Genomic DNA, 13,648 nt, shown 5'->3' on the forward strand with positions numbered 1-13,648 from the left:
CCCGTTTCCCAGTTATGTATTTTTCCCTGCAGCCAACAGAGCCCTAGAAGCAGTGCCAAAAAATCCCTCCCCCCAAAAAAACAAAATGGCAACCACACACACAGTGCCGGAAACTTGGCTTCCGCACATGTGCAGAAAAAAAAACCTTGGAAAAAATTTCTCAAAAAAATCTTTTTAAAAAATTCCATCCCCCCCCCTCCCCCCCCCCAAAAAAAAGATGGTGGTGCCCACAGACCAACACTGACTGAACCGGTTCTGTAACATCATCGTGACATCAGCAGCGGTTTGCTAGCGATTCGGGGGAACTGGTTCGAACCGGGAGCAACCCACCTCTTATCTGCACAGCCATGTGATCAGCTTTTTTCAAACTTCTGGCAAACAAAATGAATGGGGGAAGCCAGTTGAGCCTGAGTCCTTCGGGATTGGGCAGCAATTAATAAATAGATTCACTTAACAGCTGGGTTACTAACTTATCCACGGCAGTGATTCACTTAACAACTGTGGCAAAGAAAGTCATAAAATGGGGCAGAGCCCACTTAATAATCCTCTTACTTAACAACAGAAATTTGGGGCTCAATTGTGGTTGTAAGTCAAGGACTACCTGTAATAGAGGAGGACCAGAAAACAGCATTTGTGACAAACATAGCAGTGCCAGCAACTTCAAGGAGGACGACTCCCAAAGGTGCTTTTTCTCTTCCTTGGTTCCCCCCCTCCACTTTGAAAATGTTTTGCTTCTCATATTTTCATAGGAAAAAAATAAGAAAATCCAGTTACCTTTTGGTGGTTGGAAGGGGGGAGCCACCTTTGAGGCCACCATGACCTGGTTCGGGGGTAGGCAAAGTTGCTTGTTCTATGACATGTGGATTTCAACTTCCAGAATTCCTGAGCTATCATGATTGGCTCAGGAATTCTGGGAGTTGAAGTCCACAAGTCACAGAAGAGCCAACTTTGCCTACCCCTGAGATTGAGAATCTTCGTAGACATCTGGAAAGGGCATGAAAGCTGGAGAAGTATAACACAGCCTGAAGTAGGAACTAGATAGAGAGGATATGGAAAGCAAAGGCCAAAGGGGTGGCAGGGACGCTTAGGGTGGTGACTCCTAAGATGGAAGAGGAGTTTCAATAGATCCCTGGAACAATATCAGTCCTCTCTGCTCAGAAGAGTGCTGTGCTAGAACAGTTAAGATACTCTGAAGCAGGGGGTCTCCAACCTTGGCAGCTGTAAGACTTGTGGGCAGTGTTCCCTCTAATTTTTTGGGGGGGTGGGCGGAAAAGTATAGTGTCTGAGCAGCAGTCCCTTTGGGACTGGGCGACACAGAAATAATAAATAAACAAACAAACAAACAAAAAACCCACCCTGTTTTGCCTCAGAGAATTTCAAAATAAAATACTGTACTGTGTGTCTATAACAGTGAGCTCATAATAGGACAACTCTATCAATATCAAAATGCCACTTAAATAGTTGAGCTAGTTTCACACTAGATTTTGATTTTCTTTCTCTCTTCCTTACTCCCATTCTTTTTCTTTCTCTTTTCCTTCCTCTCTTTTTTCTATCTGTTTCTCTCTCTTCCTCTCTTCCTCTCTCTCTCCTTCCCTCTCACTCTTTCCCTCTCGGCTTCTGGTCAGGTTTGGAAAATTCTGAGTTGATGATGATTTTTAAGTGAGCGATTGCTCACTGCTCAGCTTAGAGGGAACTATGCTTGTGGGCTTCAATGGTTTGCTGCTGAGGAATTCTGGGAGCTGAAGTCCACAAGTCTTAAAAGTTGCCAAGGTTGGAGACCTCCTTCTCTGAAGGCTTGCTACGGTTTTTTTCTTTTTTGTTGCTCTTAAAGGTTTAATAGATTTTAATGACAGTCTTAACAATAGCAAGATTATTAGCTGCCAAATTATTTGGGAAATATTCCTGTTCCTGTTCTTTTTTAATAGCACATAAACAACTGAGACACGATTACTGTCCGTTCCATTCCATTCCTTAACAATGCTACTTACTGTTCTCCTCCAATTGCAAAATATTGGGACAGTAGGCAACAACAAAAAAAGTCCAATAAAATCACAAATCAGATGCCAAAGATAAATGTCCTCAGATGAGGGAGACTGTGTGTCTAAGATTAACTTGCTTTCAGAATGTTAAAAAGGTAGTATTTCTAGGGGTAAAAAAGAAAAGAAAATCCAGGCCAATTTTTTGCTTTAAATTCATCTCGAGTGCTTTGAGTCCAATAGCTATTATGTAAGCAAGCCAAAAAGTAAAGCAATAACAAGGAAGAACAAGGTTCACATCCTCAGAGAAAGAATTAATATTCCCTTCCCCATCCCCATCGTTCATTGTAGCTAATGCTGCTTTTTCTTTTTTTAAAAAATGCACCTTTTATTTCCTGATCTGCTGGCATCACAAGAACTGTTTTAAGTTTCTTTACTGTTTAAAGGCCAGGCATGAATTATTGAGATAGCCCTAGGGCAGGTTGAGATTTCTGCTGACTTGGTCTCTGTAGAAATGAACTCTGGGGGGCAAACAACAGAGCCAGGCAGTAGGGAAACAGGCAACGCAAGAAAGATCTCCAAAGGAAAAGAGATGGAAGATATCACAGGCCAGGTAAGTCAGTGACAGGCAGAATAATTATGACTATAGGGCTAAGAGGAAGGGGGAGAAACTGAGGTCTCTCTGCATTATTTTTTCCAGGGTCAATCACCCCAATATCTTACAACTGATTGACACATTTGAAACGAGGAAAGAATTCTACATTATCCAAGAACTGTAAGTTTGACTGGGAAGTGATGATAGGGATAGATAGATAGATAGATAGATAGATAGATAGATAGATAGATAGATAGATAGATGATAGATAGATAGATAGATAGATAGATAGATAGATAGATAGATAGATAGATAGATAGATTAGATGGATAGATGATATCAAGATATGCAAAAACAATACAGAACATTAATATTAATGTATTGAAGATATATTCTCCCCCCCAGGCTGAAACACCAGCTTTATTGTATTTATGCCGTTCCAAGGAAATCAAAATAACATATGCAGTTTTCATATTCCTTCATTTTTTTCATCACAATAATCCTATTAGATAGTTTAATCAGGACAGAAGTTATTGGCCCAAAGAAACCAGATATTTGGCTGCCTGCAATTTGCCAGTTCAAATCTCACCAGCCTCAAGGTTGACTCAACCTTCCATCCTTCCGATGGGTAAAATGGGGACCCAAGATTGTTGGAGGCAATAGGCTGACTCTCTAAACCGCTTAGAGAAGGCTGTAAAAGCACTGTAAAACAGTATATAAATCTAAGTGCTATTGCTATTATTACCAAACCATAGCTTTTAATGCAACCGGAAATAATAATTCTACACATGAAGGAGAACTCATATAAATAATTGAACTTGAATTACATTTTAATGACATGAAAGGGAGTTTTAAAATTGCAGCTGCCCACTTCTTTTGCCCTGGCTGCAGCCACAAATTTCCGGACTGCAGCCTTTCACATGTCAAAGGAGTCATCTTTGGGATGGAGAAGGTTGCCACCAAACTAAAATCAAGCTATACTTTAGCATGACAGATAAACTGAACCAATTAATTGTTGTTTGTAATCATGCTTTATGGTTTATATAAATGCAGCCAAATATTTTTTTAATAGATGATGATAGTTAAGCAAGCCTTGGCTTAGTGCAGGGATGTCACACTCATGGCTTGCAGGCCTGATGCATCACGCGCTGGCCACGGCCACCCCCATTTTAGCGAAGGGGGAAAAGCAGCAATGAAAGCTACTTACCTTCCCTCTTTGCTTTGCCCGCGCTACCGTCGTACGTGTTTTTACCCTTTGCATGTCCACAGAAGGCTTTGGGCACATGCAGAGGGTTATAAAAAAGAAAATGGCGATGTCCAGGTAGGAGGGTGGAGCCTCGCACAGCCACTGCTACCAGTTCTCCAAACCACTGGCGGCCGCCACTACCGGTACGGCCAAACCAGTAGCATTTCACCCCTAGAGAAAAGTCACGATACGTCCTGTGATGACAATGTGACGATGTGTGTTTGACGCCCCTGGCTTGGTGGATGAATAGGCCCCCAGTCCAAGTATGATTCACCCCGCCTTCAGATTGCTCGTTTAGCATTCTGAACAGACACACTTTGCATATGCCAGGCTCTACCCTGGCATATGGTATGCGCTGTGCCTTTGCCTATTACTGAAGCCTAGCATAGCTTTACTGAAGGAATCCAGATGACCAGTAGATGGCATAGTTCCTTCTAAGCTGAGCAGTGAGCAATCACTCACTTAAAAATCATCATCAACTCAGAGTTTTCCAAACCTGCCCAGAAGTCGAGAGGGAAAGAGTGAGAGGGAAGGAGAGAGAGAGGAAGAGAGGAAGAGAGAGAAACAGATAGAAAAAAGAGAGGAAGGAAAAGAGAAAAAAAGAATGGGAGTAAGGAAGAGAGAAAGAAAATCAAAATCTAGTTTGAAACTAGCTCAACTATTTAAGTGGCATTTTGATATTGATAGAGTTGCCCTATTATGAGCTCACTGTTATAGATACAGTATAGTATTTTATTTTGAAATTCTCTGAGGCAAAACAGGGTGGGTTTTTTATTTGTTTGTTTGTTTGTTTGTTTGTTTATTTATTTATTATTTCTGTGCCACCCAGTCCTGAAGGGACTGCCGCTCAGACACTATACTTTTCCGCCCACCCACCCCAAAAATTAGAGGGAACACTGGTAGATGGTAGCCAAGGTTGAGCCTTTTCCGCATCTTTTTGTGTGCCACCGAGTGGCCATCTGGGGTCTACTCCATTCCACTTCTCAAGCTGGCTGTGGTGTCTCCCCACAGGGCTACTGGCGGAGACGTTTTTGACTGGATCCTAGACCAGGGCTACTACACAGAGAAGGATGCCAGCAATGTTGTGCGGCAAGTGCTGGAGGCATTAGCTTATTTACATAATCTGCACATTGTTCACCGCAATCTAAAGGTAAAAGAACAGCACGCAATGCTAAAAACCGAATTTTTCAGAGCGACTATCCCCCTCTAGTGGTTTTACGTGGGATAGCTGCACTTTTAGCATTGGAAAGACATGGGCTGATATTGTCATGAATGGGGCGGGAGGAGGGGGAGCGATGCTCCCTGTTGTAATGGAGAGTGCAAGGAAGATTGGTAACTTGGAGCTTTTTCTTTTAGCTGGAGAATCTTATGTACTACAACCAGAATAACCGCTCAAAAGTGGTTCTGCGGGATTTTTACCTCTCACGCTTTGAGAATGGTGCCATCACAGAACCATGTGGGACACCTGAATATTTAGGTATGTATTTGACTTTGGACAAGGAAGAAATGTCTCAAATGTGGGGTACTTTCTCTCTGCTACATTGCAATCACTGGGCTGGTGAAAAGTAGAAGCTTCACACAGCTGCAAACTGTCGTGGAAAAAAGGAACTGCGCAGGCAAAAATTCAACAAGTGGAGTTGTTCTCTCCATAAGGCAGAAAAGCTCAACTCTTAAATTTCTCCTTTTTGTGCATTCTCCTGGGAAATGCGAAAATAGCAAACCTAGCATCTACCTCTTGCTGCGCGGGATAGATCTCGCTTGCATTTTCTATAGTTGTGTTTGATCCATTTGTCTGCCCTCCCAGCTCCTGAAGTGGTTGCTCGGCAACGCTATGGACGTCCTGTTGACTGCTGGGCTGTTGGAGTTATCATGTTTATTCTGTGAGTTCCATTAGTGAGTGTGTATGTGAGACGGGGGAGGGACGGAGGGAGGGAGGGAGAAAGAGGGAACATGTATGTGCTTGCATGACAAAATGTACAGAAAAAGGGACAGCTTCATGTCTTTGCAGTTGCTTTGCTATGACTATCAGATCTAGGCAAACAGCTGCAATGATATGGAAAACATGAATTCTTTGTTGCCATCTAATGGCTACCTGGATTTCTGTAGCCTAGATATGCTATGCTAGGTGGGCACAATAACTCTCCTGATAGGATAGGATAGAATTCTTTATTGGCCAAGTGTGATTGGACACACAAGGAATTTATCTTGGTGCATATGCTCTCAGTGTACATAAAGGAAAATATAGATTTGTCAAGAATCATGAGGTACAACACTTAATGGTTGTCATAGAGGTCAAATAAGCAATCAATATTAATAAAAATCTTAGGATACAAGCAACAAGTTACAGTCATACAGTCCTAAGTGGGAGGAAAAGAATGATAGGAATGATGAGAGAAAAACTAGTAGAAATAGAAGTGCAGACTTAGTAAAAAGTTTGACAGTATTGAGGGAATTATTTGTTTAGCAGAGTGATGGCGTTCGCGAAAAAACTGTTCTTGTGTCTATTTGTCTTGGTGTGCAGTGCTCTGTAGCAACGTTTTGAGGGTAGGAGTTGAAACAGTTTATGTCCAGGATGCGAGGGGTCAGTGAAGATTTTTACAGCCCTCTTTTTGACTTGTGCTGTGTACAGGTCCTCAGTGGAAGGCAGGTTGGCAGCAATTGTTTTTTCTGATTGAGCCCATTTGAAGCACATGAGTGAGGTGGCAGCCAGCAGGTCACCAGGCTAGAGGAGGCTGCTTTGTAAACATTTTGCAGCCACTTCAGCAACCAAGCACACACACACACACAGCCCCCCACATATCCTTTGCAGGGATTGGGAGAAGGATTTCATCCATACCGCTTCCCCACCCTCCTCCTGATATTCATTTTAGAAGGATTAGGGGGAAAGTTCAGTATTTAAATTCTGAACACCTTTTATTTTTTTATTTTTTGCACTGTAGTAGGATACCAAAAGTTGTGTTTCAGGATTCATTCTTGTCTTGCAATAAGATTCTAAACTACCCAAACTGTGTGAGTCTTCTGCCAAACCCAGCTTAGACCTGAATTAATATTAAGGGACTGCAGAACTTTGATTTACTGCCAAGCCTGGGTGTGAAGTCTAAGAGTCATGTTGGGACAAGTTGAAAAAATTACAAGAAGTTGACCAGCATATTTGACAAATAAGCATAAACGCTAAGTAAGAAAACAACTTTGTAGTTTTCCTGACTTCTTCTTCCCTCCCTTAACAAAACAGGTTGTCTGGGAACCCCCCCTTCTATGACGACACAGATGATGAAAATACTGACAGTCACAACCGCCGAATCTTCCGCAAAATTTTGGCTGGGGAGTATGATTTTGACTCTCCATACTGGGATGATATTTCCGTCAGTGGTAAGCACCACCCAGTCTCGTTAGCTTTTCTCCCATAGACATGGAATTGCTCTTATGTGCCACACTAGGCCAGGAGGAAGTGGGACTATTCAAAGCTGTGATTCCCCGTGCATTAATCTGTTCTACTTTCTTATTATGGTTCCTCTTCATTTCCTGCAATGTGGTTCCAAAACCTAATCCGCAGAGTGATCGCCTGACTCTACTAAACATGGTCTGATTCCCTGTCTTTTCTCTTCTATTTTCTTGCAGCTAAAAAGTTGGTGTCAAGACTAATGGAGGTAGAACAGGACCAACGAATCACAGCCCAGGAAGCCTTGGGACATATCTGGTAAGTGGACCTCTTTCAGACAGGAACAAATGCATCCCTTGTACCCAGATGTACATATGCCTGACCTAAAATAGCTTACATGTTACAGGAGCAGCATCAACTACCTAGTGATGTTTCCCACATGTTTCACAGGTAAAGTTATCAATACTAACAGGACAAGAATAAGCATTTCTAAAGATACGACCATTTTAATTCCCAACTCATTCCCTCTGTTCTTCTCCCATCCACCACTCCCGTGCCACAATACTTAAAATCTGCAAGTTTTGCAATGGAAATACTAAATTTAAATATCTGGTTTGCCAAGAAGTCATTTTTGAGGCTGGTAATTATATCTGCATTATTCTGTTTTTCAAAATTATTGCAATGATAAATTAAATGTGTAGAGCACAAGCACTCCCCTGAATGATGTGGAGAAGGAACTTGTGAAATAAAACTCTGTTTTCTACTTTTATTCCTAATCCCTTGAAGCATACATCTATGCCCATATTGGCCTGTTGTCTCTATAGTTCATAGCAGTGGTGGGATTCAATTATTTTTATTACCAGTTCTGTGGGCATGGCTTGGTGGGTGTGGCCGGGGAAGGTTACTGCAAAATCCCCATTTCCTCCCGATAAGCTGGGATTCGGGGGGCAGAGAATAGATGGAGGCAAGGCCAGTCAGAGGTGGTATTTGTTGTATATACTCCTGGTCAGTTGGAGGATGGCGAAGAGTTTGCAGACTCTGATACAGATAGTGTTTATGAATTAGTGGCAGGTCCTGGGTTACAGGTGTCAGAACAGGTGGGAGGACAGCCACAGGATGTTGCTATGAGTCCAGACTCCAGTGCAGAAGAGGCAGATAGTAGATGGTTAAATCCGCATTTCAGGAGGGTGAAGAGGTGCAGGGAACAAGTGTTAGGGTAGAGATATTAAGGGGAGGAACGGGTGAATTACTGAAGTGATTTATTCGTCACGTCCAGGTGCCAGCGGGGAAGAAGGGCGGAGTTTTCAATGTTGTAAATCCATCATGGACGTATGCAGATATTTATTCTCTGTTATTTAACAGCTGTTTGTACTGCTTTGAACTACGCTGCCTAGACATCAATCTTAAGATAAGGGAGGAGGTCTGGAGGAATGCGTTTGTGTGTTCTAATCGTTAAGAAAGGAGAGGAGAGGATTGGACTGCCTGTAATGCATTTTGAATACATAAGAGAGAAGAAATAAAAATGGAGTTTTTGTTTATAAAATCCTGCATTCAGTAAGCGTTATTTCCAATTTAACTAAAGTTCTAACCAGAATCCAGAACAGTATTTACCTTCAAACTACTCAAAATTTTCACTACTGGTTCTCCAGAACTGGTCAGAACCTGATGAAACCCATCTCTGGTTGTTATTATTATTATTATTAAATGTATATGCCGCCCCTCTCCGAAGACTCAGGGCAGCTCACAACCTATAAAAAACAGTATACATCAAGATAAAAATAACTTAAAATTAAGAATTACATTTTAAAAAGAAACTAAAAAGCCTATTAACATGCACACATCCCATTCAGCAAGCTTACTATATATTCATTGGCCAGGGGGTAGAGTCTAATAACCCCAAGCTTGGTGGCATCAGTGAGTCTTTAAACTCTTACGGAAGGCGGGGAGGGTTGATAGGAATGCAAATAAAAGCAGCCAGCTCCTAAGGCTGGTCGTATTTAACATATGGAAATGAGCAACACTAGCAAATGTTTACTGTATATATATTTAATAAAAAGCATTACAAATTGTTACCATAGAGCAGAGGTGTCACTCAAGGCCCCGGGGACCGGATCAGGCTGGTGGGGTGCTTAGATCTGGCCCTTGGGGCCACCCTGAAAACAGCAAAGGATCGGCCTGCAGGCAGCTCTCCCGAACTCTGTTCTCTGGCAAAGGATACCAGAAGCCGTTGCAGTCAAAAACAGAGCTCGGGAGCCTGTTTTCGCTGGCAGAGCGCTTGAGCCACCACACTGATATGAGTAGAGTTGATCTTAGCTCCCTCCTAATGGCATTAAATAAGATGATATCTGTATGGATAAATAAAACCTTGGATAAAAGAATCTTGATACAGGAATGGAGAACAAACTTTTCTAAGGAAGTGCACAAAAGCTAAGATTGCTCTACATAAAATATATTCCATATATTTAGGAACACCTTTTATAAACGTGAGCTCCTTTAGGATAGAAGAGTTACCTTTAAAAAAAGAGACAATTTGTCAAACTAGATACAGAGCTCTTGAACTGTTCCTAGATTTTGAAAATCTGCTTAAATTTTCGGTTTGATTTGGATAATTTGTCACCCTCACACTGTGTGTGTGTTAAGCCATAATTCTGCATTCTTTGTTCTCAGGATATCTGGAAACATTGCTTCTGAAAAGAACCTCAAGGAAGGGGTCTGTGCACAGATTGAGAAAAACTTTGCCAAGGCCAAATGGAGGGTGAGTCATTGGAATAGATCAATTGTACATACCCCGGTTTACAAAATTTACATTGATAAAATTGGAGCAAATCCAGAGGACTGGAAACTTCAAGGGAGTAGATACAAATTAGATAGGAGGAAGACCTTCTAAACAGTAACAGCTGTCAATAAATGGAAGAGGTTACCCTAGGGAGTGATTTCTTTCTCTTTACTAGCGATTTTTAAACACAGGCTGGATAGTAATCTAACAGAGATAGTGAAGGGAAGGCAGGCTGGATTTGATGGCCTTCCAACTCTATGATCTATAGCAAAGGGAAAATATGGCAAGTAACCAGAAAATAATGTATTTTAATAAATAGGTAGGGAAAAAATGTCTTCAGTGGCGATGGGGCAGAAGGACCAATTCCTCCAGACGGGCTGCTGAGGAAGAATTTTGATCTTTCAAACAAGTCGTGCAAAGCTTATAGCAGTGTTTCCCAACCTTGGCACCTTGAAGATATCTGGACTTCAACTCCCAGAATTCCCCAGCCAGCATTCGCTGGCTGGGGAATTCTGGGAGTTGTCCAAATATCTTCAAGGTGCCAAGGTTGGGAAACACTGGCTTATAGGACATGTAAATACAATCGTGTTTTTCACTGTTCTCTCCTATGAATCTTTAGAATCCAATGTTTTAAGGAAACCGCTCATTCAAATATATTGCTGCTGTTGTAAGGCTGCAAAAAGTGGAGAGAAGGAAACCATGTTTCTGCTTCCCAACATTTCACAGCAGTTGTGAGCTATGCCAGTTCTTCATTCAGGAGCCAGTATCATTTGGCACTTGAAGGGTAGCCGTTCCGGTGCTCATTCCATGCCATTTCTTGACGTTGCTTTTCTTATTGCAGAAAGCCATCCGAGTCACTACATTCATGCAACGTCTCCGGGCCACAGATGTCGGGGGCCGCCTCCCTGTTACTCCTCGTACCTCCATGAGCGTGGCTCACGAGGTCACCATTGAAGCTCCCAGACTGGCTGAACATTTGGAGACTCCATGTTCACTAGAGGAGCCGGAGAGCAAGACAGAAGTAGCTGCTGAGCAGAGAGAATGATTGCTCTTCCTGCCTTGATGTTTTCTCTGCTGGATCAACGCACTCTGCTCTTCAAAGGGGAGGGTTCTGTGGGATAGCAGCATGGGGGGAGCTACACAGTGGTATTACCCATTTCCTCTATTCCTGCCTATTGGTCAGGAACTACTTGTTTTGATGGACAGGCAACTGGACATCAGGACCAATCAACCACATTAAGCTACATATTGTATATAGGAAATAAAGCCTGAGGACCAGAGACACCATTAGCTAGACGATTTTCAGCTGTCATCTAACGCAGTAGACACCTCATACCTTTTATGGGAGCATAGGCCTGCTTTTGAAGCCTTTCCCAGTAGCCGGTACAAGCCATGGCCCTTTTCCTCCAGCTTTACTTGTCCCCCATGCAATGAACCCTTATGCCTTTGCTAAGTGACAGTATCTCTCAGGTCCAAAGACCAAGGTCCCACAATATTTGCATCCCTGCCTCTGTGGTTTCACAGGGGCTTAGAAGACAGCACAGTTTGATTCACAGTTGCTTCCCTCAGGGTGGAAAGCCAAAAAAAAAAAAGGGGGGGGGGAGGAATCTTCACCTCCTACTTGTAGATACTCTTAGGAACTAAGATCGCCTGCACTGCTGACAAAAATGTATCCAAAGAGAATGGAAAAGAGGGCAATGCCCAGCTAGCAAAGCAAGAGTCAGAAGACAGTCAATTCCACAAGCCAGAGGTCAATTTTCCAGCTTCCCCCCCTCCCCCCTTTCCATTCTGCAGTGCTGGTCTCACATGTAATTGTTAGCCAAAGCAGAGACAGCTTGGAAAGGCAGCAATGATGAATTGTTACTTGGTTAAGTCGAATCTCAACCTCAGCTGGACTGTGGAAGGAGGGGATGGAGTAAGTGGGATGCATGTCCAGGCCAGCTGCATGTTTTATGAAGATGTTATTTTAATACATAAAATCCTAGCTGCCCTCTCCTGGTGCTGTCTTTCCCTCCCCTGGGGCAGCTCTGGGAAAGAAAATAAAACAGGGTCTTTCTCTGATTATTGTCTTTTTTAAAAATGTGTTTCTTGGGGATAAGTTTATCATCCAGGTACCTCAAAAAGACCCAAGCAGATTTGGGGAGAGGAGTAAGAATCTATTTTTAATTTTCCTGCTTTGAAAAATAAAAGGTGTTATCAGAACACACTTATTCAGGCTACTTATAAAGATCTAGCGGTTGCAGTTGTGCACCCTGCTAAACCTGAGCGTTAGACTTGATTAGTCTGGTTGGCTAATTTAGTCCAATGTATATAGCCTAGAAAATGGGTTAAACTAGATTAATTTAGTGGCCAAGTTTAAAGTGTTGGGTTATTGCAGCTTAAATGTACTGCAGTGCTTAGACCTCTTTCAAACTATGACTTATCAGTCATCCTATGTTAAAGCTATCTTTCAATTCCCAGTAAAAAAAATATCTTGAAACTGAAGCATGGTGAACCTCAGAATAATCAAATGTTTTTGACTGTTCCATTCTAAAATGAAGATCACATTAAATTTTTAAAAAAATATCTTTGCCATCATATGCAACTTACTGACCTCCAGAGATGTTGAACCACAGTCCAAAATTTCTGTTTAACACATAGGAGGAAAACTGGGTTTGCCTTTCAATTGAGAAGTGGAATTTTTGCAAAATATACAATACATATTATAAACTCTTTTAAAACAGTGAATCCTTTTGAATGCAAATGGAATATGAAATACTGTTAGGTATCAATCAAGATGACCTTGAGATAGCTCAGTTCTCATCAGAACCAGCAACTTCTTACCCAGGACAATATATCTGACAGGTGCCCATCTTTCATACCTCTCCAAATCAAAGCAAAAGATGTGTCAGAATAGTTTGGATACTTTGGAAGCATTTCCCGGTTCTCAAATGGCAGAGATAAAGCTATTGTGTATGCTTTGGAATAAATCTACATTAAAAAGCAGAGCCTTGACACCATACAAGTTTCTAGTCATTTCTGGTTCCGATTAAGTTCTATTTTCCCTGCCCCATCATATGCCTCTGTGTGAAATGGGAATTTACCTGAAGAAAACGTGTGGACCAAACGATGCCACTCGTTGAATACTAAAGTGATGATTCCAAGTGAATACAATAGAACAGGTTATGGTTATTCAATGGATAACATTCTATGAGTTCAGAAGCATCCTCTATTTTCCTAAGGCCCTGAAAGGAGGATTAATTAGATTTCTGTGCCGCCCTTCTTACAGCGATTCAGGATATGTTATTTATTTATTTATTAAATTTGTATGCCGCCCCTCTCCGTAGACTCCCATCATCTAATTCAAATGAATCTGCCAAACTCATCAATATTCTTATCCTCTGTCCAGTGCTCCTTCATTTAAACGCTTCTCAGGTAGATGTCTTTCTGTATTTGATCTCATTCGGTTCTCCTCGCTTCACCCCGCTAATCGATCCGCCTCCGCTTCAAGTCCTTTCGAACGGCGATCATTCCTCCGATCTGCCCCCAATTCACGCGACTGCAGCAGCCACGTGCTCGCCTACCCATCCATTCCAGCCGATGAATAAACTACATCGCCCAAGCAGCCTTGCGCTCGCTGAGCTCCACCATTCCGAACGTGGCGGTAGGAGGGGGGGGAGCTGAGAATCGCTGCTTT

At 42.2% G+C, this 13,648-nt stretch overlaps 1 protein-coding gene across 5 annotated transcripts in view; it reads left to right on the forward strand.

Moving 5' to 3' along the window:
* LOC139161683 (caM kinase-like vesicle-associated protein) overlaps positions 1-12,971 on the forward strand; it is a 48,457-nt gene extending 35,486 nt beyond the window's left edge. For 3 of the 5 annotated variants that reach the window (XM_070741133.1, XM_070741134.1, XM_070741135.1), the window contains exons 4-12: positions 563-682; positions 2,677-2,751; positions 4,829-4,967; positions 5,174-5,294; positions 5,622-5,697; positions 7,050-7,186; positions 7,436-7,514; positions 9,864-9,951; positions 10,814-12,971. In XM_070741133.1, the coding sequence (XP_070597234.1) occupies positions 563-682; positions 2,677-2,751; positions 4,829-4,967; positions 5,174-5,294; positions 5,622-5,697; positions 7,050-7,186; positions 7,436-7,514; positions 9,864-9,951; positions 10,814-11,017 (1,039 nt within the window). In that variant the 3' untranslated portion in view covers positions 11,018-12,971. The remainder of the gene's footprint in view (positions 1-562; positions 683-2,676; positions 2,752-4,828; positions 4,968-5,173; positions 5,295-5,621; positions 5,698-7,049; positions 7,187-7,435; positions 7,515-9,863; positions 9,952-10,813) is intronic. The other 2 variants (XM_070741137.1, XM_070741138.1) reach the window with 1 other exon arrangement.
* Positions 12,972-13,648: the final 677 nt, after the last annotated feature.

Source organism: Erythrolamprus reginae, chromosome 2, assembly GCF_031021105.1.
Source record: "Erythrolamprus reginae isolate rEryReg1 chromosome 2, rEryReg1.hap1, whole genome shotgun sequence".
Taxonomy (NCBI): Eukaryota; Metazoa; Chordata; class Lepidosauria; order Squamata; family Dipsadidae; genus Erythrolamprus; species Erythrolamprus reginae.